Raw genomic sequence first — 23,675 nt, 5'->3', positions numbered from 1 at the left:
CCTTGATGTTATGTGTGTGACTGAGACTGTACTAATGTAACTTTCATCTTGTAGGTAGAGACATGAACCTTGATGTTATGTGTGTGACTGAGACTGTACTAATGTAACTTTCATCTTGTAGGTAGAGACATGAACCTTGATGTTATGTGTGTGACTGAGACTGTACTAATGTAACTTTCCCCTTGTAGGTAGAGACATGAACCTTGATGTTATGTGTGTGACTGAGACTGTACTAATGTAACTTTCCTCCTGTAGGTAGAGACATGAACCTTGATGTTATGTGTGTGACTGAGACTGTACTAATGAAACTTTCCCCTTGTAGGTAGAGACATGAACCTTGATGTTATGTGTGTGACTGAGACTGTACTAATGTAACTTTCATCTTGTAGGTAGAGACATGAACCTTGATGTTATGTGTGTGACTGAGACTGTACTAATGAAACTTTCATCTTGTAGGTAGAGACATGAACCTTGATGTTATGTGTGTGACTGAGACTGTACTAATGAAACTTTCCTTTTGTAGGTAGAGACATGAACCTTGATGTTATGTGTGTGACTGAGACTGTACTAATGTAACTTTCCTCCTGTAGGTAGAGACATGAACCTTGATGTTATGTGTGTGACTGAGACTGTACTAATGAAACTTTCCTCTTGTAGGTAGAGACATGAACCTTGATGTGATGGGTATCAGAGACTGAGACTGTACTAATGAAACTTTCCTTTTGTAGGTAGAGACATGAACCTTGATGTTATGTGTGTGACTGAGACTGTACTAATGTAACTTTCCTCCTGTAGGTAGAGACATGAACCTTGATGTTATGTGTGTGACTGAGACTGTACTAATGAAACTTTCATCTTGTAGGTAGAGACATGAACCTTGATGTTATGTGTGTGACTGAGACTGTACTAATGTAACTTTCCTCCTGTAGGTAGAGACATGAACCTTGATGTTATGTGTGTGACTGAGACTGTACTAATGTAACTTTCCTCCTGTAGGTAGAGACATGAACCTTGATGTTATGTGTGTGACTGAGACTGTACTAATGAAACTTTCCCCTTGTAGGTAGAGACATGAACCTTGATGTTATGTGTGTGACTGAGACTGTACTAATGTAACTTTCATCTTGTAGGTAGAGACATGAACCTTGATGTTATGTGTGTGACTGAGACTGTACTAATGAAACTTTCATCTTGTAGGTAGAGACATGAACCTTGATGTTATGTGTGTGACTGAGACTGTACTAATGTAACTTTCCTCCTGTAGGTAGAGACATGAACCTTGATGTTATGTGTGTGACTGAGACTGTACTAATGTAACTTTCCTCCTGTAGGTAGAGACATGAACCTTGATGTTATGTGTGTGACTGAGACTGTACTAATGAAACTTTCCTTTTGTAGGTAGAGACATGAACCTTGATGTTATGTGTGTGACTGAGACTGTACTAATGAAACTTTCCTTTTGTAGGTAGAGACATGAACCTTGATGTTATGTGTGTGACTGAGACTGTACTAATGTAACTTTCCTCCTGTAGGTAGAGACATGAACCTTGATGTTATGTGTGTGACTGAGACTGTACTAATGAAACTTTCCTCCTGTAGGTAGAGACATGAACCTTGATGTTATGTGTGTGACTGAGACTGTACTAATGAAACTTTCCTTTTGTAGGTAGAGACATGAACCTTGATGTTATGTGTGTGACTGAGACTGTACTAATGTAACTTTCCTCCTGTAGGTAGAGACATGAACCTTGATGTTATGTGTGTGACTGAGACTGTACTAATGAAACTTTCCTTTTGTAGGTAGAGACATGAACCTTGATGTTATGTGTGTGACTGAGACTGTACTAATGTAACTTTCCTCCTGTAGGTAGAGACATGAACCTTGATGTTATGTGTGTGACTGAGACTGTACTAATGAAACTTTCCTTTTGTAGGTAGAGACATGAACCTTGATGTTATGTGTGTGACTGAGACTGTACTAATGAAACTTTCATCTTGTAGGTAGAGACATGAACCTTGATGTTATGTGTGTGACTGAGACTGTACTAATGAAACTTTCATCTTGTAGGTAGAGACATGAACCTTGATGTTATGTGTGTGACTGAGACTGTACTAATGAAACTTTCCTTTTGTAGGTAGAGACATGAACCTTGATGTTATGTGTGTGACTGAGACTGTACTAATGAAACTTTCATCTTGTAGGTAGAGACATGAACCTTGATGTTATGTGTGTGACTGAGACTGTACTAATGAAACTTTCATCTTGTAGGTAGAGACATGAACCTTGATGTTATGTGTGTGACTGAGACTGTACTAATGAAACTTTCCTCTTGTAGGTAGAGACATGAACCTTGATGTGATGGGTATCAGAGACTGAGACTGTACTAATGAAACTTTCTTCTTGTAGGTAGAGACATGAGCCTTGATGTTATGTGTGTGACTGAGACTGTACTAATGAAACTTTCTTCTTGTAGGTAGAGACATGAGCCTTGATGTTATGTGTGTGACTGAGACTGTACTAATGTAACTTTCCTCTTGTAGGTAGAGACATGAACCTTGATGTTATGCGAGTCCAAGGCTACAGGTTCTTCTGCAACAAACTTTGGAACGCAACCAAATTTGCCTTGACAAGCCTAGGAGAAAATTTCCAGCCTTATCCAAAGTTCCATGTGAGTTGTCTGGTTCCTGCTTTGTTGTGTCAAGTAGAGCATGTACATTGTAGGCTGGTGTTGTTTTAAATTAGAATATAGTGGTGCTGAAGTTGATTAATGAGAATTGTGTTACTACTAATGTTGCTTGATTTTGGAGTGTATAGCCACTATTTAAGTTTTAAGTGTACTACAGTTAAGTTATTACAATGTACAGGTAGAAAAGTCACTTGATTACTTTGTATTGGTACTATAGTTGCTTGATTACAGTGTACTGGTTCTAAAGTAGCTTGATTATAGTGTACTGGTTCTAAAATAGCTTGATTACTGTGTACTAGTACTAGTACTAAAGTTACTTGATTAGTGTACTGCTCCTAAAGTTGCTAGACCACAGTGTACTGCTCCTAAAGTTGCTAGACCACAGTGTGCTGGTTCTAAAGTTGCTAGACCACAGTGTACTGTCTTTAAAGTTACTTGATTACAGTGTACTGGTTCTAAAGTTGTTTGATTACTGTGTACTGGTTCTAAAGTAGCTTGATCATAGTGTACTGGTTCTCACTTTCCTTGATTACAGTGTACTGGTCCTAAAGTTTTTTGATTACAGTGTACTATCCCTAAAGTTGCTTGATTACAGTGTACTGGTTCTAAAGATTGTTGATTAATGTATACTATTTCTAATGTTGCTGGATTACAGTGTACTGCTCCTAAAGTTGCTAGACCACAGTGTACTGTTTCACAGTGTTTCTAAAGTAGCTTGATTACAGTGTACTGGTTCTAAAGTTGCTTGATTACAGTGTACTATCCCTAAAGTTGCTTGATTACAGTGTTCTGGTTCCAAACTTGCTCGATTACCATGTACTGTAAATGTTTATGTTTGCCCCCAGCTGACTGGTAAAGAAAGTTTAATGGACCTGTTGATCCTGAGTACTGGTTCTAAAGTTGCTTGATTACCGTGTACTGTAAATGTTTATGTTTGCCCACAGCTGACTGGTAAAGAAAGTTTAATGGACCTGTGGATCCTGAGTACTGGTTCTAAAGTTGCTTGATTACCATGTACTGTAAATGTTTATGTTTTCCCCCAGCTGACTGGTAAAGAAAGTTTAATGGACCTGTGGATCCTGAGCCGCCTGTCCCAGGCCATCACTCTATGTAACCAGGGCATGGAGAACTTTGAGTTCCCAACGATGACCAACGCCATCTACAACTTCTGGCTCTACGAGTTGTGTGACTGGTACTTGGTGAGTTCAGTTTTAAAGATGTCTAAAAAAATAAAATTTTCCTTTTGAATCTGAGGGTCTATGGAGCCGTTGAATTAGAGTTCACTTGTTTCCTGAGGGTCTATGGAGCCGCTGAATTAGAGTTCACTTGTTTCCTGAGGGTCTATGGAGCCGATGAATTAGAGTTCACTTGTTTCAGTGACTTCTGCATATGAAGGTATAGTGTGGTCTGAAATATGTCCAGCCACTTTTACTTTCCCTAATGTAAGTTAGGTACCCATCAGAGCTGGGTGGACTCAGGCCAGGGCAGTCCTATGGATTTAAGTCAGGGAGATGAACTTGAGACTTACAGGCTAGCTGTCCTAGAGTTTACCATCTGACCTAGCTGTCCCATTTAAGAAATATATACTTTAGGTGGATTTTTTTTTTTTTTTTTATAACTTTTAAAAAAAATTTATTGTGGTACAATATTTTAAACTCTTAACACTTCCTTTCGAAAAAGTTTTCATGTTTGCTGTACAACTATCAATATTGATGGAATTCTAGTTGCTTAACATTTTTTATTTTTGCACAATTGTATGTTTAGATACCTATTAATTATATAGGATAATTGTTTTTTCAAGTTAATTCATTTAAAAATGTTAAAAGCATTAGTTATTTTAATATGTTGGAATACTTTAAGTTTAAATTGCGTATTAACCATACATTTAGATTGATACAATAATAAAATAATTTTACAAGTACTTACCTCCCCTGTACTCACGCTTACCTCCCTTGCCTTAGGAATGCATCAAACCTGTGATAAACGGGACCAACACAGAGGCCATCTCAATATGCCGTAATGTTCTCTTCACCTGCCTGGATGAGGGACTGAGGCTGCTGCACCCGGCCATGCCCTTCTTGACGGAGGAGCTGTACCAGAGGTTGCCCAGGAGGTCAGCTGATGCCCCCGCCAGTATTTGTGTCACACCTTACCCAGAGCCAGCAGAGGTCAGCTCTTGTTGTTTGTTTTTGTTTCAGTGTATAACTATAATAATAAAACATGTCGGGTTATATTTTTCATTCGGGGTCATCCATAAATGACGTCACACTGTTTCTGATGATTTTTACCTCTCCACCCCCCCCCCCCCCCCCCTCCATCACACACTGTCACAAAAAGCCAGACCCCCCTAAAATGACATCACACCTCAGCCTAGAAACCCCCCCCCCCCCCCTTCAAAATTGCTGTTGAATTCTTTTTTTAAACATCGATATTTTTCCAAAATCTTGTCTGAACTCTGTCAAAATAGATTATTTTAATCAATTCCTATTACAATTTATTAAAACAGTTTTCTAAAACACGAAATAACGTCTAAAATTCGTTTTCTAACATTGCTTTTTTATAATGCAAAAGTGTGTTGTCGCACCATCTGAACTCCTCCCCCGCATCACACCGTCACAAAATTACGAACCCCCCCCCCTCCCCCTATGAGTGTGACGTCATTTATGGACGACCCCTCACTATTGACCCTCCTGTTTTGTCAGTGTTGGTTATGTTTGTTCCCCCCCTATTCACTCACACAAGTATGTATGTCCTACTCTGTGATTATCACAAGAAGTTTTGTTGCTCCCTGTCCCTGCCCACACATCAGCCATTTTATGTACAGGCTGTTAGTGTTCTGAGTACTTTGAAAGATGATGTTGGCTTACTTATGTCAGTAGTAAGTTTGTAAGGTTACCCATTCAAACCTGGCAGTCTAATGGTTAGTGTAGGGGGAGATGAAGTAGAGTTCACCTGTTTCTGTGGCCCTGGCATATGAAGGGATAGTGTGGTCAGCACTATGCTCAGTCAGGTACCCATCAATTGGGTGTACTCAGAAATTGAGCCCAGGATCTGAACATGAGATTTTTTTGTTAGAAGCCCTGCACTCTGCCGTATGACTACGCCACCCAATAGCCTGCCACTGACTTTTCCCTATTTGTCACTGATTTGTCACTAAATGCCACTGTCTTGTCACCAAGTGCCACTGTCTTTCTCCCATATTTTGCCCTCATCTATAGAATATCTCTCAACAGAAATTCTTCTATTACTTTATATTCCATTAAACTATTTAGCAACATAACTATGAAGCATTTGTATGAATACACATGTGTATGAATACACATATAAAGAAAAACAACCACTTTCTCTTGCAGCCCTCTAACAGTCTAGTCTGCAACCCCAACCCTATAGCCTACAACCCAGCCCTGGAGGCCAACGTTGAGTTTGTCCAGAACATCGTCAAGAGCATCCGATCTGTTCGGTCTGACTACCAGCTCCTGCCTAAAACTAAAATTGAAGGTGTGGAGGACATTTTTAGTTTACCTAACATTAGTTCCAACATGTGTTGAAAATAATACATTTAGTTTTCTAACCTTTTAAAAATATTAAAGTATATGTTACATTTTTGTTCACCAAGTAAGGTGCGTTCAATTTTACTTTTTGCTCATATTCATGTCAATACCTTAAGAGGGGGTTAGCTTGGTCAAGTCTGTAAAGCTTATGTTTGCTAAACTGAAAAGTCGTGTTCGAAATCCATGGGCAGATGAGTCTTAATAGCTGGAGATAGCCACTCTTTTAGGAGAGACAACTCCAAAATCAAACCACTACTGTCTTGTAGTTTGTTCTTGGTTGGACAAAGGCTATGGAAGCAAATGCAAAAAGAAAAGCAGGCTGAAATTGGAGTCAATGGCCTATATAACGCAAAACAAGTTGACATTTAATACTTAATTGTGTTGAAGGAAATCCCTTCCAACACTAAATTTTAAGAAAAAGGAAGAAAAAGACTAACATAAGGCTAATCCTGGTCATGATACTAATCCTGGACCTAGTTAATCCTAGCTCTAACTAATTGAAATAAAATCCTGGATAATTTACTTAATTTCCCTTTAGGCAAATATAGACCTAGTTTTTTACAATGATGTGAAGCTTATGCCCAACTATTTAATATTTGGTAGTGTGTGAAGTTTCAGCTGATTAAAAAGTTTTGATGTTTATGTTAAACTATTTACTGCTTGTTAGTTTAGCCTACCTGAAATATTGAAATCATAAAAACTCACTCAGCTAATGTCCAGCTAAATAGTTTTCCAGTTTACCTGAAGTGTTCATATAAAATAAAAATAGTAAAGCTAGTGTTCAACTATTTACTTTATTGTCAGTTTACATCAAAGTGTTCCGATGATAAAAAAGTTGTAAAGCTAATGTCCATCTATTTACTGTTTGCCAGTTTACCTGAAGTGTTCATATAATAAAAACTTGTAAAGCTAATGTTCATTTACTTTCTTCAGTTTACCTGAAGTGTAGAGATAATTAAAAAAAATTGTAAAGCTAATGACCAACTATTTCATGTTTGCCAGTTTACCTGAAGTGTTCAGATGATGAAACAGCTCTGATGCTCAAGTCCTTCGAGGCTGTGACCTCCACCATGGGCAACACCAGCCAGGTCAGCTACCTGGTCAACACTGACCCCCCTCTGGGCTGTGCCATGATGACAGTCTCTGCCAGATGTGAGACTCACATCATGCTCAAGGTAACTCACTGTCATTTCTCTTGATGGTTTTTGTTTGGTATACTTTGGTTTTATCTTAACACACAATCTTTTGGGCAGGGATCTTTCTCTTTTGTCACATTATCACTGCTAATCACTGTCCTGTTGGGGTATGGGCCACCAATCAAAGATCTCCAGAGTCCTCTGTCCTGCTGGGGTATGGGCTGCCAACCAAAGATCTCCAGAGTCCTCTGTCCTGCTGGGGTATGGGCCACCAATCAAAGATCTCCAGAGTCCTCTGTCCTGCTGGGGTATGGGCCGCCAATTATAGATGTCCTCTGTCCTGCTGGGGTATGGGCGCCCAACCAAAGATCTCCAGAGTCCTCTGTCCTGCTGGGGTATGGGCCGCCAACCATAGATCTCCAGTCGTCTGCCTTGTACCATTTTCTCAACCTGACTCCAGGTGAAGCCCATCTTTGTGGTTTCAGTCTCAAGGTCCTGTCTCCAGATGTTTTTGGTTGACCTCTGTTGCGCTTTCTTTCTTTGAGGGTTGCGCAGTGTGTACCCTATCCAACCAAGTCTTCTTTTCCTAATTTTATCTTCAGTGGCAAGTTGTCGTTTTGTTTTCCATAGGTTAACATTGGTAATGGTATCAGGTCAGCGGATCCTGAGCCTGTTCTGTTTAGTAAAAGTTAGTTTTTGTTTGATGTACTTTGGCTTTATCATTACACATGAACAATCTAAGGGAGGTGATCTGCTCTCTTTAGTAAAAGTTTATTTTTATTTAGTTTACTTTTGTTTTATCTTAACACACAGACAATGTAATAGGCAGTGATGTGTTCTCTTTTCTGTTTTTTATGTTGATCTGACTTCAGTTTGATGAGCATCTGTTGCTGATATTGTTTTGTTTGTTGAGCTTACTTCAGTTTGATGAGCTTCTGTTGCTGATATTGTTTTGTTTGTTGATCTGACTTTGATGAGCATCTGTTGCTGATGTTGTTTTGTTTGTTGAGCATACTTTGATGAGCATCTGTTGCTGATATTGTTTTGTTTTTGTTTCCATCAGGGCCAGATCGACATACCCAAAGAAAAGGAAAGGCTAGAAGCTAAGAAAGACAGTTTGGCCAAAAGTCTGGCCAAGCTTAGAGAAGCGGCCAAGGTTCCAGATTATGAGAGCAAGGTGCCTGAAGATGTCAGAGTTAAAAATGAGGAAAAGGTAAGGACATAATCTACAAGATGTATACACACACTATATGATGTACACACTACACACTGTACATGATGCACACACTCTACACAGTACACGCTGTACATACTTTACATGCTCTACAGACTCTACATGGTTTGCTTGCTCTACATACCTTACACACTCTTTACAGTCTACATGATGTACACGCTCTACATGCTATACATGGTCTGAACACTGCACACACTACATGCTCTACGCACTAACACACACTACACGCTCTATGCACTATACATACTCTACACATGATAAACCCTATACACACCTTAAAATTTAAAGATTCCTCAATAATTATAAATTAAAATGTTCCAAAACATTACTAGATACTTGGGGTCGGCGTGGTCGAGTCGGTATAGCTCATGGTTGCTAAACCGAAAAGTCTCGAGTTCTAACCCCGGGCAGATGAGGCTGGTTAGCTGGGGACAGCCACTCTTCTAGGAGAGACAACTCCAAAATTAAACAACTGCTGCCTTGTAGTTTGTTCTTGGTTGGACAAAGGCTATGGAAGCAAATCCAAAAAGAAAAGCAGGCTGAAATCGGAGTCAATGGCCTAAATGGCGCATAAACAGTTGACATGTAACGCTTAATTGTGTTGGAGGCGTGGTCGAGTCGGCAAAAAGCTCATGGTTGATAAATTCAAACAGTCTCGAGTTCAAACCCACTGGCAGATAAATCTCGATCACCGTCAACACTAATAATTAAGAACGAAGAAGAAGAAGAAGAAGACTAGATACTTAAACTTGTTATTAGAAGCAACAAATTAATAATATTGTGCAACAATCTAACTTTGAACATTCTCTCTCTTCTCGTCTCCCCCCCCACCCCCCTCTCCCCTTTGTCACTTCTTAAGCAACTATCCTTCAACTTAGAAAAATAACATAGACTAGTTAGTTGCCACCTTGGGAATGATAATGTAAATTCCAATACTATTTAAATTGATGAAATATTTAAATTTCTAACAAATACATGCGATCAAGTGCCATTGATTTAGAACCATTATTTTATTTTATAATAAATTATATAATAATTGTATAGTTAATAAGTGATTTAATTCAGTGTTTGTTATTGTGTGTGTGTTTCAGATGAATGAATTATCAGCTCAGTTAGAGACCATCACCAACTCAATAGAGACGCTACTAAAGTTACAGTAAATAAAGTAGTTTAATTTCTCCAGTATTGACCACTGTCCAGCAGTATCATGCCTTGTAATGATGTGAACTTTGTTTATCTTGCTGTAAACCTTATTTTGTTTGTTGATGCTTATTCATTATTTAATTAACCTGATTAATAAAATTCTAATCATATAAAAAAATTTGTTTCATTCTAAAGTTTGTGTTCACTTGAAATTTTGTTCCGTTCTCATAAAAAGTACTCTGGTTCTTACAATGCTCAATTTGAATTAGTTTATCAATAAAGCTTAGATTTAGGGTTTACGTTATTCATGTCAGCACTAAATATCTGTTTAATGTCAGCTTTTCACTGAATTCCTTTACTTAAACTATTCACAGTTTGTGTTTATGTAAAAGATTCTATAATGCAAATCACTGACTGTATTTTTATTTATTTATGACTTTAGAAGTGAAGAAAGCGTATCTGTATTTAATGTACTCAGTCTGTATGTTGTATTAAACAGTTGAATTGGTGAAAACAAAGTCTTGATGCTAAAATAAACTTCAATTATAAAATCTGGTGTCCTTGTGAATGGGTTACAAAAGGGAAAAAAGCTATTGTAGCTGTGTAGTAAAGAAAACAAAAATCTTTTTAGACTAATTACAATATAGTCATTTTAATTAATTGAGTTTTGTTTAAGAGTTTAATTTTGCCTAATTTTTTATGTTTGCCAAGTAAATTTAAGCATAGTAAATATCAACAGAGGAATTTTACAAGTCCTGGGGTGGGGGCGACTATAATTACTGGAAGTAATCAAGAGAGATAATCAATTTTTTTTCTTAACTTCCGTCACTCCCTTGTATGATATATTTAGAAAATTAGTAACGTTCTTCTATTTGTGTGACTGCAAGTATTGCACCACACTCGTGTCGTAGACATAAAACGATCAAATACAAGCCAGCTATCGGACTGAGCCGTGGTGGTGTGGGTAAAACCACGACTTTATCAACAGAGCCTAAAGCTGATGATTTGTGCTCCAGTTCTCGGGCTGGGGTACAACCACACCACTAACCCGATACTCAGTTCTTTTGCTGGGTTTGTTGGGGTTTTTTATTCTTTTATTTTAAAGTATTATTTGTATCTAAAGCTTTTATTGCATATTTAATTTTATCATATATTTTTCTTTAATAAAAAAAGTTAGATCTTATAAAAAGTTTAAATAATGTATTTCCTATACACTATGAATAAAACACAGCCTTTATTACAGCCTAATTCTGCCAGCATTCATAGGCTTATAATTTGATTAAAATAATAAAAATCAGAGACGATTGCCTTAGTAATTTCATAGAAAACAATTTCGTAGGATTCGTGCACATTTTATAAAGTAGGTTTTAAAAGGGCACAGTTTGAATGGTAGAGATACACACCTCTCACCCCCCACCTCTTCTAGAGATGCTTAGAAGAAACTCTACTTGCTTGGTAATTATGTGATTTTAATTAATCAATTAAATAATAAACTGATAGCTTTAGTGATACGGGGTTTGTTTTTTGGTGGGGGTGGGGGGGGCACTATTATTTTTAAGACATCTGTTAAAATCAAACGTATCTATAAGACTTACATTTCAAAATCTAAGACTTATCAATTCAACGCTAACCCTCATCTATTCAATTCTAAGACTTATCTATTCAAGACCTATCTATTCAATTCTAAGATACCTATTCAACTTTCTCTTTCATTCTTCTATTCATGACCCGAAATGTTTTTGCTCTGTATAGCGTAGTTAATTTGAACAAATGATCCTATTGACAGGGCCGATAATATATTGCTGGAAACCTGACATATCGTGGTTCTCTCCCCTTGCGGTATCGTGTTTTCCAACGAAGGGTTTGTGTATAGGAGTTTTCTTTTCAATCGTGTGTTCAATACTTTGAGGCCATCGATAAATTGACACGTTTTTTTTTTTAAGGAATGTGTTGAGACAGTAAACAGAACTTATATGCTCAGATAGATCTAGTAGGCTCGTGTGTAAAGTTGTTTTCTAATTATGTTTGGAGAATTATTTTGTAACTGAAAATTGTTTTTAATTTTTTTTTTAAACTACTCAGAGAATATTGCTTAGATAAACAGTAGGCCTATATATGAAACAAGTCAATAAATTTTAAGTATCAGTCTTCAGGATTTCTGTATTTTTCGCGCGCACACACACACACACACACACACATACACACACATACACACACATACACACACACACATATATATATATATATATATATATATATATATATATATATATATATATATATATATATATATATATATATATATATATATATATATATATATATGTATATATATGTGTGTGTGTGTGCGAAAAAAATGTTTTTAAAATATGGATTTATATTCAGCATCGGCTTTCTAAATATCCAGGGTAAATCAGAGAAAGCCAGTCCACCCCTGGCTAAAGCTATATCTAAACTTAATCAGCTGTTGCATAAGCCTATCAAGTAAGTTTTTTTTTTAATCGCACGAGATTTTTTTAAAGGTGTATTAACAGTCAAGCCAGACTCGATTACTTCTGTTGACTATGTTTAATTAAAACGATCTGATATCGAGTGCAGTGGCGACAGCTAATCCGGGTGGATTAACGGCCCCAAAATTATCGCAATATCGATTACACAGTCTACGTCAATACCAGGAGATACCGTCTGCCAGACAAACACGGTGGCTGTGAAGATTTGCGGCATTGGGAAAGTGATACGACCAGTACACTCTAATCGATAAAACACGGGGTCGCTAGCAGTCTAAAAACGGCTTCAGTTCAGTTAGGTCTATGCTGACTGCAGAATTTGTTTATTTCATTCGTTATTTTTTCATCATGGTGATATGCAGTGTTTCTTCCAGACATTTTTCTCCGGGGGGTTGCAGGGGGTGGTGGTGCGGTCTTCCCCCGATGAGATTCCTTGAAGAAACTCTGGTGATATGATGCCAATGTAAAGATATGGTTTCAGATCCAACCCAGTCATTTTTAAATGTTAACCACACTTTTTTACTCTCTATATATTTTTCAATATGTAGTTTTATAAAACTATGTAATATATATATATATATATATATATATATATATATATATATATATATATATATATATATATATATATATATATATATATATATATATATACTTATCGCTTTCAAATTGCGATTTGTATTATTTTAAAAAATGTTTGATATAAAACAATATCTATGTTACTTTCTGTTGCTTATTTTTAAAATTTCAGAATTCAAGTATTAAATCGGTCACAGTAAAAAGTGAGAAATAACATTATCTTTATTGGGAAGTTAATTAATTACAATAATTACTGAATTCGTCTCAATGACCTATACATGTCAGCCGCTGAACAGACCAGCATGACGTCACCGGAAGTCATGGCCGCGCGCATTCTTGTGGAGAACGTCTTAAAGAGTGTAGCAGAAAACTCGTCACCAAATGACGTCAGGTTCAGCAAGGGAGGCGACTCTATGATCGAACGACGACTGTATGTGGTTAGCCGAACCGGGTCGGGTGAAGTGAGTTACCTCCTCCTCACGGAAAATTTTTCCGCCATCGTGTCGTACCGCGTGCACATCGAGAAATGGCAGCAGACGTACGGGGTGGCGGATTTCGGAGTGGTCGCCCTTGGGAAGTCCATCTACATCCTGGGCGGCTTCGACAAAGTTCAAGGTCGTTGTTTGACCCGAGTCGTCAGGTGAGTGATTCTGCTTTTAGTTGTGTTTGGTGTGGCGAGGGGGGGGGGGAGCCAATGACGACGAAAGATTTCTATTTATCTATCTTTTCACAAGGGACAGTGCATAATATAACATACATTAAAAAAACAGAGGCTTTTCACACGGGACAATGCATAATATAACATAACAAAAACAGAGGCGTAGCAACCCATTCTGGCGCCCGGGGCGAACTATTGATTTTGCGCCCCCTCGACATTGTGTATAGTTATAGATTTTTTAACCTGTCATTTATCCCTTTGTATTTTAGTGTCAAACAATTGATGAAGTTTAATAAAGCCAAGTAGCTTTTCTTAACTTCGATTGTGTGTAATTCAGTGATGAAGCTCAGAATAAGTTTTATATATTTTTATTCTACCCCTTAGGGTCGTCGCCCGGGGTGGCCGCCCCACCAGCCCTCCCCTAGCTACGCCTCTGGTGGTTTATCATTCATGTGTTATAAGAGATACTAGGCATGCTGCCCAGCTTCGCTTAGGCTTTCGAAAACATTGAGAATTTGAATGCTTAATTAATTCGCCCGAAGGTCGGTCTACGACCTCAAGAGTTATGAAGAGGTTCCTCCGTGGACATTTTTTTTCGATTTATAGCTCATATAAGGTACCGGTCAGTCGAGGTCAGTTTTGACCCCCACATCGTAGACTTTTCGGCCAACCGGCCCCCGTGTTCTGTCGCACCAAGGCAAGATCATGCCAAATTTGAAGCGCCTGCGGCGCCGGGAAGTGCCCTATCGGACACCCGACAATCTAGAATCTAGATCTAGATTCCTAAAAGAATTTTTTTTTTAAGTTTAGCCCGAGCATAATAAAAAGAATACATTAACCAAGTTGACTTGCTGTGTCTCGAACCCGCACCACCTGCGTGGTTTAATGTACACTAACATCTCCGCTATTTAGGCACCTTATAAAATACGGAGAATGAAACACGTATTTTAAAATCTTAACTTACACGAATATGCCTATTCTTTCAAATTATTTTTTTATCCCAAATTAGCCAGTTCATAACAAAGATTTTGTATAAAATAAATAAGTCTTGAAATAGTTTAGTCCTAATATAGAAATTTATTTTTGGAATAGATTTTAGAGAAGTTAGAGTCTAAATCTAGATCTTAGCGTCTACGTCTAGATTATAGATCTAGTTATTGCGTAGATTTAGATTTAGTCTAGATCGAGAATCTCTAGATCTAGAATAGAATCCAAATAAATAAAATAAATTTTATGAGTTTAGGCCGGAAAAACTGTATTGTATACATTTCATAGTGTACGTAGATCTAAATCAAATTTGAATGAAATAGTTCATTTCTTTTTATTCAAAACACAGCAGATGACGTCATTAGTTAATGTATAAGCAATAGCGACGTCACAGTTTTATGCGTTCTTTTTCACATGTATTAATGCTTTTCCGGTTGCATAAATAATACTGTTTCTCTACATTCGAATACGCCTTTAATTTTTATTTTTCTTCTTTAAGTAAAATTGTGGTTATACATTTAAAACATCTAACATATTATTTTCAACAAAAGTCCGTAAAAAGTTCTCGATATATCGCTGCCGATTCTGACGTGATGTCCGGCGAAAATTTTTTGCGGACAGAGAAAGAGAGAGAGAGAGAGAAGAGCGCACATGGCCTTTTATAAATTAGGATGGGCGGTTCAGAGTGTACAGAGAATTAACGTTTATAAAATCCCGTATCATAACAATGTTTTAAATCGCTGAAATAAGAATACTAGAATAAGTATTCACGTCCGTGGTCGGCTCTCGAGATTTAAAATATCGACGAACACAACTCATCTCAGTCTTAACCAGTGTTTATTTCAGACTTTTTTTCTCCGGGGGGGGGGGGAGCAATTGAAATTTTCGGGGTAGTGGTCAACATTTTTCGGGGGGGGGGGGGGGGGGCGTAAAATACACTAGTACATACACTTGTAAAAGTGTATGTTTATTATATAAAATTCATCTCGTTCGGGGGGCGGTAGACTTTCTTCGGGAGGGGGGGGGGCGGAGCCCCCCGAAGAGATGCCTGGAAGAAACTCTGGTTTTAACATCTTTTTAATGATATGCTTTTAGATAACAGATGTCCGATAATAGACTCTCCCAAAAATAGGTGTATTGTAACCTCGACAGTGGCGTAGCCAGGATCGTCTCAAGGGGGGGGGGGGTGTGGTCCAATTTTTACCCGGGGACAAACTTTCTATTTGCACCCCCCCCCCCCCCCGTCAAACTTACGATTTGCACCCCCCCCCCCCCAAACTTTCGATTTGCACCCGCCCTCAAACTTTCGATTTGCACCCCCCTCATACGTTTTATATATATACCGAGGGGTCTATTGGGGGGGGGGTTATGACCCCCCCTAACCCCCCTGCCTACGCCACTGAATCTCGACTAATTTTATGGCTAGAAATTAGAGTTAGGCGTATGGTAGGACTAGGGTTGGGGTTAGGGATAGGGTTTGCATTGACATTAGCAAGCTATATGTGTATTTTAGTTAACTACCAGTAACCTTCAGAAGATTCTATTATCGACACTGGTATAAAAATTCCCCCTGAAATGTTGCTGCATTTAGAATTGAGTCGTAAGAAAGTTACTAAAAGGGACAAAAATCATGCAAAAATCTAGAACAATTTTTTGTGTGCGACAAAATGCATTTTTTGGTCCTCTCTCTGTAGTTATGACAAGAGTTATCGCACCTGATCGAGTCGTTCGTCCTCAGATACAACCCGTGTACTGACGAATGGTTCGAATGTCGAAGCATGTCTGTGGCCAGGTGTAAATTTGGGGTCTGTGTTGTTAAAGGGAGAATTTTTGTCTGTGGTAAGTATATAACATTGTTTTATACTTACAGAACAGTTTTATAATTACAGAATAGTTTATAATTACATAAGATTGTATTATACTTACAGAACGGTTTTATAATTACAGAACAGTTTTAGAACAGTTGTATAATTACAGAACAGTTTTATAATTGCAGAACAGTTTTATAATTGCAGAACAGTTTTATAATTACAGAACAGTTTTAGAACAGTTTTATAATCACAGAACAGTTTTATAATTACAGAACAGTTTTATAATTACGAAAGTTTCATAATTACAGAACAGTTTTATAATTACAAAAGTTTTATAATTACAAAAGTTTTATAATTACAGAACAGTTTTAGAACAGTTTTATAATTACAGAACAGTTTTATAATTACAAAAGCTTTATAATTACATAACAGTTTTATAATTACAAAAGTTTTATAATTACAGAACAGTTTTAGAACAGTTTTATAATTACAGAACAGTTTTATAATTACAAAAGTTTTATAATTACAGAACAGTTTTAGAACAGTTTTATAATTACAGAACAGTTTTATACTGCTAGCCCTAAGGTCTCTAGTTCGGATCTCAGTTCGGATTTTTGACTGTAAGACGTCCCAAAGTTTACCCAGCTCTGATGGGTACCTGACTTACGTTGGGGAAAGTAAAGGCGATTGGGCATAGTGCTGACCATATTATCCCTTCATAACAGAGGTCAAGAAACATGAACCCAATGGATTGCTATGTCTGGAGAGGAATCTTTACTTTTTTCAGTGGCCTACGTACACTGAGTTGATGCCCTTACCTCAGGGCCGGCGCTACCTATAAGGCGCCATCCCTAGGGGGGGGGGGGGGGGGGAGGGGGCGCAAAAAGGTTTAATTGCTATTATCAAAAAGTACCCAATAATTAATAACTTTGATTATCTTTTATAAACTACAAGCTGACCCGCGACGTAGCATACGCCGCTATTTAGTTTAATTCCTATTTTTCAGTAACTCATTATTTGTGAATTCGACACTACCAATGCTGTGACTGAAAATATTTTGCTTTAAAACACTATCAGTAGCTAGTGAAGGACGATTATCCTCACCCTCACTTTCCACTTCTCTGCCTCTCCCCCCCCCCCCCCCCCCCCCCACCTCCGTGAAAGCAGCCGTCCGTGACGACAGTTTACAGACAACAATGAAAAGAGCAAGCAGAACATTTTATTACCTCCCCTTAATTTAAAATCGTTTAAAAACTAAATTATCTGCCCCTAATAGACGTCACTACGATTGTAAACAGCTCACCAGGCTGGAGGGGGTGGGGGTGGTAGCGATACGGTCATGTAGAGGATTATATACATAGATAGACAGGGTAATAAAGAAATGAGCAGCGATCTATTTTGGCGCCCAGGACGAACTACCAATTTTGAACCCCCACCCCAAAATTAGGCCTATATAGGCCTACATTTATTAGCGTTGGTGAAAATGCACCCACACTTCCCTAATTTGGAAAATCAGGGCGCTTTTTATCAGTCACTTTGCCTTTTTATTTTGGTTTCACATAATTGATGTCGAAAACGATTTAAAAAGTTCGTTATTTAAATTTCGAACATTTCAAAGGGTTATCTAGTTTTAATGTTGATTTAGTGATCGCTCAAGCGCATGACGGGGCGTTCCATCCAAAACACGTGAAATTTTGGTTTTTAATAGGGCTTGTAAGTCTCGATTTCTCTGACTTTGAATTAGAAATCTGTTCTGGTGTATTGAGTTTTGTAATCACGGGGTGTTCAAAGTATTGTAATTGTTTGGTAAGTTTTGATGAATCGTTTAGATTTGGGAGTAAGGGCGGAAGGCTGTTGCTGATATGGTTTCGTAGGTATAAAGTATAGAAGCGTTAAAGTGTCGTATGTTTTATTTGGCTGTTGTGTAGTTAAAAGTATAGTGGAATGATTGATAGTAGTGAAATGAGAATGTAGGTGATGAGGTATCGTAGTTCTGGAGTGCGGGACTATCGAGTCTTGTGGTATTAAGGCATTGACTGTTAATGTGTAGTAGTAGGTCCAGTTAAGTCGTTGTTGATTGGGAGTATCGTTTGTAGAGCTTGGTGAAGTTAAGCGATGTGGTGTCGTAGTTCTGGAGCATCAAGTCTAGTTATGTTTAGGTATCAAAGTTTGATATGTATTGTTAATGTAATAAAGTCTATGAGCAGTTGAGTTTATTGTAAGTTAGATGATTTCAATTCAGGACGGAACACACTACAAAGAAAGGTAGGCGTTCTCTTGCTGACAATCTTTAGTTTTTGGGAATCTATATTACCACTCTTAAAGTATTAATATATAATATTACATAGGCTGGAATTTAAAATTTACCGTATGCTTTGTTTTTTTTTTCAAATTTTAAATTTTTTTTAATATTTAATCAATAATTACAGCAATATCTTAAAGTTGACAGTTACCTGTATTTGATTTTTTGTAAAGGCGTCCCCTTATTCAGGGGATCCAAAATTTTGTATTTGCACTCATGTAACCTCACACCATTTAAAGTGTCATCAATATTAATTAGAAGTATGTTTCTAATAAAACCAATGTATTTAGACTTTCAAGCAAAACCTACAGTTAATTAGTTAATAAGTAAAATATATTGTTTTGAAATAGTTACATAGCTAATGTAAACGATTTATTATAATTATTATGTAATAAAATTTAGACTGTTTTATTGTGTTTTTCAAGCATGTCTTATTTGCACTTGATTAATTTAGCTATTCTTGTGGAAGTTATTTCCCTTGTATTAAATTTTGGTATTTTGGTTTCCAAATGGGAGATAATTTGTTGCTTAACTTTACATTCGTTTCAAATTCCTGCATCTTAGATTATCCGCTGACATTATAAATACAACTTAAAGTTATTATTTGCTTTTGTTAAAATTATATAGAGTAGAAATTCCAAACAAAAAAAGTGGTATGATTTTATAGCATTATCCAGTTGAAAAACAAATGCATCAGTAGCTGTTGTAGATTGTAATACTTAATGTTAGTAGAGATACAGTATGAGATAGTGCAACAAATGTGTCTAAAAGCGTCTAAGTCGCAAACTAATCATCTAATTAATTGTCTTTTTCATATTTTTCACCTTCTCATAAAGGATTCCTATATAACAATTATAGGCTGGAATCTATAACCTTTATAACCTTTAATTTTTCAAAAGAAAAAAAAATCGTAACATAATTTTACAATATAGACATTTAAGTCTTATAACAAAAAAAACAACAGTTAAGCTTAAAACAGGTAAGTTCTGTCCTGGAACTCACCTTGGGAGGTCTGCAGAGAGCCCAACACTACAAGACTTTTTTTTCTCCCGTTAGGGAGGGAAGGGGGGGGGGGGGGAGGAAAGCACTTGAAATTTTCTACGGGGGGGGGGGGGGGGGGCTATGTCGTAAAGTACAAAGTACACTCGTGGACAATTTTAATAGAATGTGATTACGCTTGCCAACTGGAATTGAAGGATTTAGTACAAACTTTTGCGACGAATGAGGCAAGTAAAATTTGATTTTGATGTCTACTTTTGATGTATGTGCAATTGATAATAAATTAATATGTCACTTTTAATAAATTGTTTTTCTTATACATGTTTAAGTAAGTAATTTAAGTGAAAGGGGGTGTTGTAATAAGTTTTGGCTAGGGCGCTTAAATAACCTGGTGCCGGTCACTGCCAGAGTTTTCTGCCAGGCATCTCTTTGGGGGGGGGGATCCGCCCCCCCCCCTCCCCCCGGCCCCGAAGAAAGTCTACCGCCCCCCGCCCCCCCCCCCCCCCCGAACGAAATGGAATTTATATAGAATATATATACATTTTAACAGTGTCCGCCCCCTCCCGAAGAAAGTCTACCCCCCTCCCCACCCCTCACCCCGAAAATTTCTTGTGCCCCCCGGAGAAAAAAGTCTGGAAGAAACACTGGGCACTGCCTTATCTATTGATTCTACTTCTACTGTAGAGAAAATCTATTTTTATGTGACGATTTGGCAAGTTAAAACTAAAACGATATGTTGTTGAGTTTCATTGGGTTTATGGGGGGGGGGGGGGGAGATTATTGCAGCCATTACGGCCTCAGCGGATGTTAGGTTTAATGAATCGATTACATGCAAAAATCAGTTTTGAAACAGCCTTACAATGTCGAGGCTTTTAAAAAAAAAATGCAAAATCAGCAGTTGGGCGGAGAGTTTAGTTTTAATAGAATACAAAGGTCTATAAACTGGTTAAACCTCTCTTTCTATCCCTCTTAATTTAACCCTTCCCTCGCCTCTCTTTCAGAGGCGAATCCTGGGGAGAGCGGGGTGGGGCGAATGCCCCCGGTGTTGACCCTAGGGGGGGGGGGGCGCCTGACGGGGTAAGAAAAAAAATTAAAAGCTAGTTCTGAGTTGCTTTACTATATTAAATACAATAGCTATTAAGCTACTTGGCTAACCGGGGGGGGGGGGGGGGGGGGGGGCACAATTGATAGTTCGTCCCCGGGTGCCGGAATGGGTCCGCTACGCCTCTGCTCTCTTCTGCCTTCTCACTCTACACCCCCCTCTCAGACATACCTGCCGTATACATATATGTGTGGTTCTAGGTGGAGAGACCGACGATGGTAAAGTAACCGGAAGTTGTGAGATCTATGACCCGGAAACTAACCTCTGGTCCAAATGCGGATTCTCTCGTGTCGCCTAGGTCTGGCTGCGCATGCGCAAACAACGGCAAAGAGTTAATTTGTGCAGGAGGATACAACGGAGGGAAGGCTCATAACAACCTCTGGTAATGTGTGAATTGTTATTTTTTTTTATTTGAATCACTTAAATTTCTGTCCTACATTCCCTTAGTGGTAGTAATTAGTCTGACGTTGTTTACAAGGACAATAGTTATAGTTGCCGTAGCATCATCGTGACGTCATTTATTGAGGGGTCATCCATAAATAACGTCACGCTTTTTTTGACGATTTTTACCTATCCCTTCTTTCCGTCACACGTCGTCACGAAAAGCCAGACCCACCCCCTAAAATGACGTCACACCGTCAGTTTTACAACCCCCATCAAAACTACAGTTGAATTTTTCTTAAAACGTCGATATTTTTCAAAAATCTTGTAAGAACTCTGTCAACATACAGTATTTTAATTTTTAATTCAATTCCTATTACAATTTATTAAAACCGTTTTCTAAAAAACGCAAAATAACGGCTAAAATTCTTTTTTCTTACATTTCTTTTTTTATGATGCAAAAGTGTGACGTTCACACAATCTGAGCCTCCCCCCCCCCCAGCCTAATCACACACCGTCACAAAATTACGGACCCCCCCCTCCCACCTACGAAAGTGACGTCATTTATGGACGGACTCCTGGACGAAATCCTATTAATTCTTATTCTACCCATATTGAAGTGTTTTCTCTGCATAAGAAATGTGTTGACTGAAGTACATTGCGATAAATTTTTATTTTCTACTGTAGGCTGTATGGACAAACACAAATGGCAGGAAATCGGCAAAAAAACCCACACGGTATTCCATATAATCTTCACAGATGTGCGCTGACAAGGGCGAAAAACACTTTGTATTTTATAGGAGGTGACGTCATACTATATCAAACTACTGTATTAGCTAATCAGATATAGGTAGAGAATGAGTGGACATAATAGCGTTAGGTTTAGAGTTAAAGCTAAGGATGTGTCGATAACAAAAGAACGTTAGGTCAAGGTTTAATGTTTGTGACGGAGTTAGGAGGAGTCAGTTGAGCACCTCATGCAAAAATATAAATTTGAGAAAGATAAATCAACGTTGTCAAGCTCAAATAGGCATATATATATATATATATATATATATATATATATATATATTGTGAGTAGGTCTATGTAAATATATGTATATATATATATATATATATATTATATATATATATATTATATATATATATATATATATATATATATATATATATATATAATATATATATATATATATATGTGTGTATATATTTATGTATATATAGATGTACATAGATGTATTATATATATTTGTATATATATATGTATATATAGTATTGTTTTCTGCGAGACTACAGATATCTATATATATAATTCTCTTCTGGGAGACCCTAGAAAACAAGCTGCAAACGCTCTCCCTACCATCCCCACACCTACATGGTCTTAGTGAGCTGTGTTCACTCTAAATGTTTACAAGCAGAGCCGGGTTTAGTGACGACTATTAGGGGCAGATAATTTAGTTTGAAACGATTCTAAACGTAGAGGGGGGGGGGGGGGGGACGGAGGGGTTTGAAACGGAGGGGGTTGGGACGGAAGGGGGGGTTATGGTCCTTAACGTGCTACTTATAGTGGTTTTAAAGAAATATTTTCAGTGGCAGCGTTGGTACCGTCGAATTATGAATTACTGAAAAGTAGAAAAAACAACAACTAAATAGCGGCGTATGTTATGCCGCGGGCCGGCTCGTGAGTAAATAATTTCTCCATTACGCGTATAACATTACAGCACCAGAATCTCTGGACCTCAAGGCTCTGCACATTAGTTTGCTAATCAATTGATTGGTTAAGTAATTAAGCCTGCAAGATGCTGATTCATTGTTGTTTTTGATAGTGAAACAGAGAATCGAATCAATGTCATTTTCCTTCATGTTGTTGCTGGAAGGGTTATGGCTGGGGTTATGCACTGGGATATAGCTTGTTTTGGTTGGGTTTAGGGTTTAGAATCTAATTAAGGTTCGGAGGTAAAGTATCTGAAACCCTCTCACTCCCAGGGGTATCGTCCAAAGACCACCACCCCACCAAGCGAAGACCGTCCTCACCCCTAACCGTGACACAGTCTGAGAAAAGAATGTTCTCCTATACAACTGCTCCAGCGGGCGCTCCGGTTCAAAGGGCGGCAACCCAGTGTATCCACGTTAAATACACAGTTACCGCCCATGAGACACGCAAGACAAAATGCAGGGGCGGTTACTGTGGGTAAGTTCATTTTATTTTTATTTTAATATATAGATCTACATTTGGCAGTCTGTTTAGACATATATGTGCCAGTAAACATTAGTTTATGTAATAGTGAGGTATTTTAATGATATACGATATTTCTTAAGAGATACGATTTTGTTGTTTACTTATAGCCTGTAGTCACAGTAGCACATTAACTGGGTTATTTTTTTTTTCGGGGCTCAGCTACAAACTTGATATCTACTGATGACCCCCAACTCAAAACAGTATGGGGGAACCCAATAGCTAACCCAGAGGTCACATATTTCATGTTCTCAAAAAAAAAAAAACCCAAAAAAAAAAAACAAAAAAAAAAAAAGACAGACTCTTGTATGCAGTAGTTTTACATGATTTATTTTGTCACTAGCCCACTTTGCTAGTACAGC

General features: G+C 37.7%; 2 protein-coding genes across 2 annotated transcripts in view; both read left to right on the top strand.

Annotated features, from left to right (window-relative positions):
• LOC131940736 (valine--tRNA ligase) overlaps positions 1–10,271 on the top strand; it is a 48,502-nt gene extending 38,231 nt beyond the window's left edge. Inside the window, exons 21-27 of the mRNA XM_059299507.1 lie at positions 2,542–2,669; positions 3,731–3,886; positions 4,649–4,855; positions 6,041–6,185; positions 7,241–7,413; positions 8,438–8,587; positions 9,700–10,271. Coding sequence (XP_059155490.1) covers positions 2,542–2,669; positions 3,731–3,886; positions 4,649–4,855; positions 6,041–6,185; positions 7,241–7,413; positions 8,438–8,587; positions 9,700–9,768 — 1,028 coding nt within the window. The 3' untranslated portion in view covers positions 9,769–10,271. The remainder of the gene's footprint in view (positions 1–2,541; positions 2,670–3,730; positions 3,887–4,648; positions 4,856–6,040; positions 6,186–7,240; positions 7,414–8,437; positions 8,588–9,699) is intronic.
• A 2,844-nt stretch (positions 10,272–13,115) lies between these two features.
• On the top strand, positions 13,116–21,043 carry LOC131940737 (kelch-like protein 40b). Its single transcript, XM_059299508.1, has 3 exons — positions 13,116–13,477; positions 16,221–16,321; positions 20,897–21,043. Exons 1-3 carry the CDS (start codon positions 13,116–13,118, stop codon positions 20,992–20,994), a joined length of 561 nt encoding a protein of 186 aa, XP_059155491.1. The 3' UTR covers positions 20,995–21,043.
• The last annotated feature ends 2,632 nt before the right edge of the window (positions 21,044–23,675 follow it).

The sequence above is a fragment of the Physella acuta genome, unplaced genomic scaffold (genome assembly GCF_028476545.2).
Source record: "Physella acuta isolate Inbredline_101_S28 unplaced genomic scaffold, ASM2847654v3 ptg000328l, whole genome shotgun sequence".
Lineage (NCBI taxonomy): Eukaryota > Metazoa > Mollusca > Gastropoda > Physidae > Physella > Physella acuta.
The sequence above is the reverse complement of the archived record's forward strand: the minus strand, read 5'-3'. Positions and strand labels throughout refer to the sequence as shown.

What these genes read in the sequence shown, in the direction of transcription:
- LOC131940737 (XM_059299508.1), top strand. Translation starts at nt 13,116, where the DNA reads ATGTCAGCCGCTGAACAGACCAGCATGACGTCACCGGAAGTCATGGCC. An exon ending in TGTTTGACCCGAGTCGTCAG is followed by an intron (nt 13,478 to 16,220) that starts GTGAGTGATTCT and finishes GTTCGTCCTCAG; the next exon opens with ATACAACCCGTGTACTGACG. An exon ending in AGGGAGAATTTTTGTCTGTG is followed by an intron (nt 16,322 to 20,896) that starts GTAAGTATATAA and finishes GTGTGGTTCTAG; the next exon opens with GTGGAGAGACCGACGATGGT.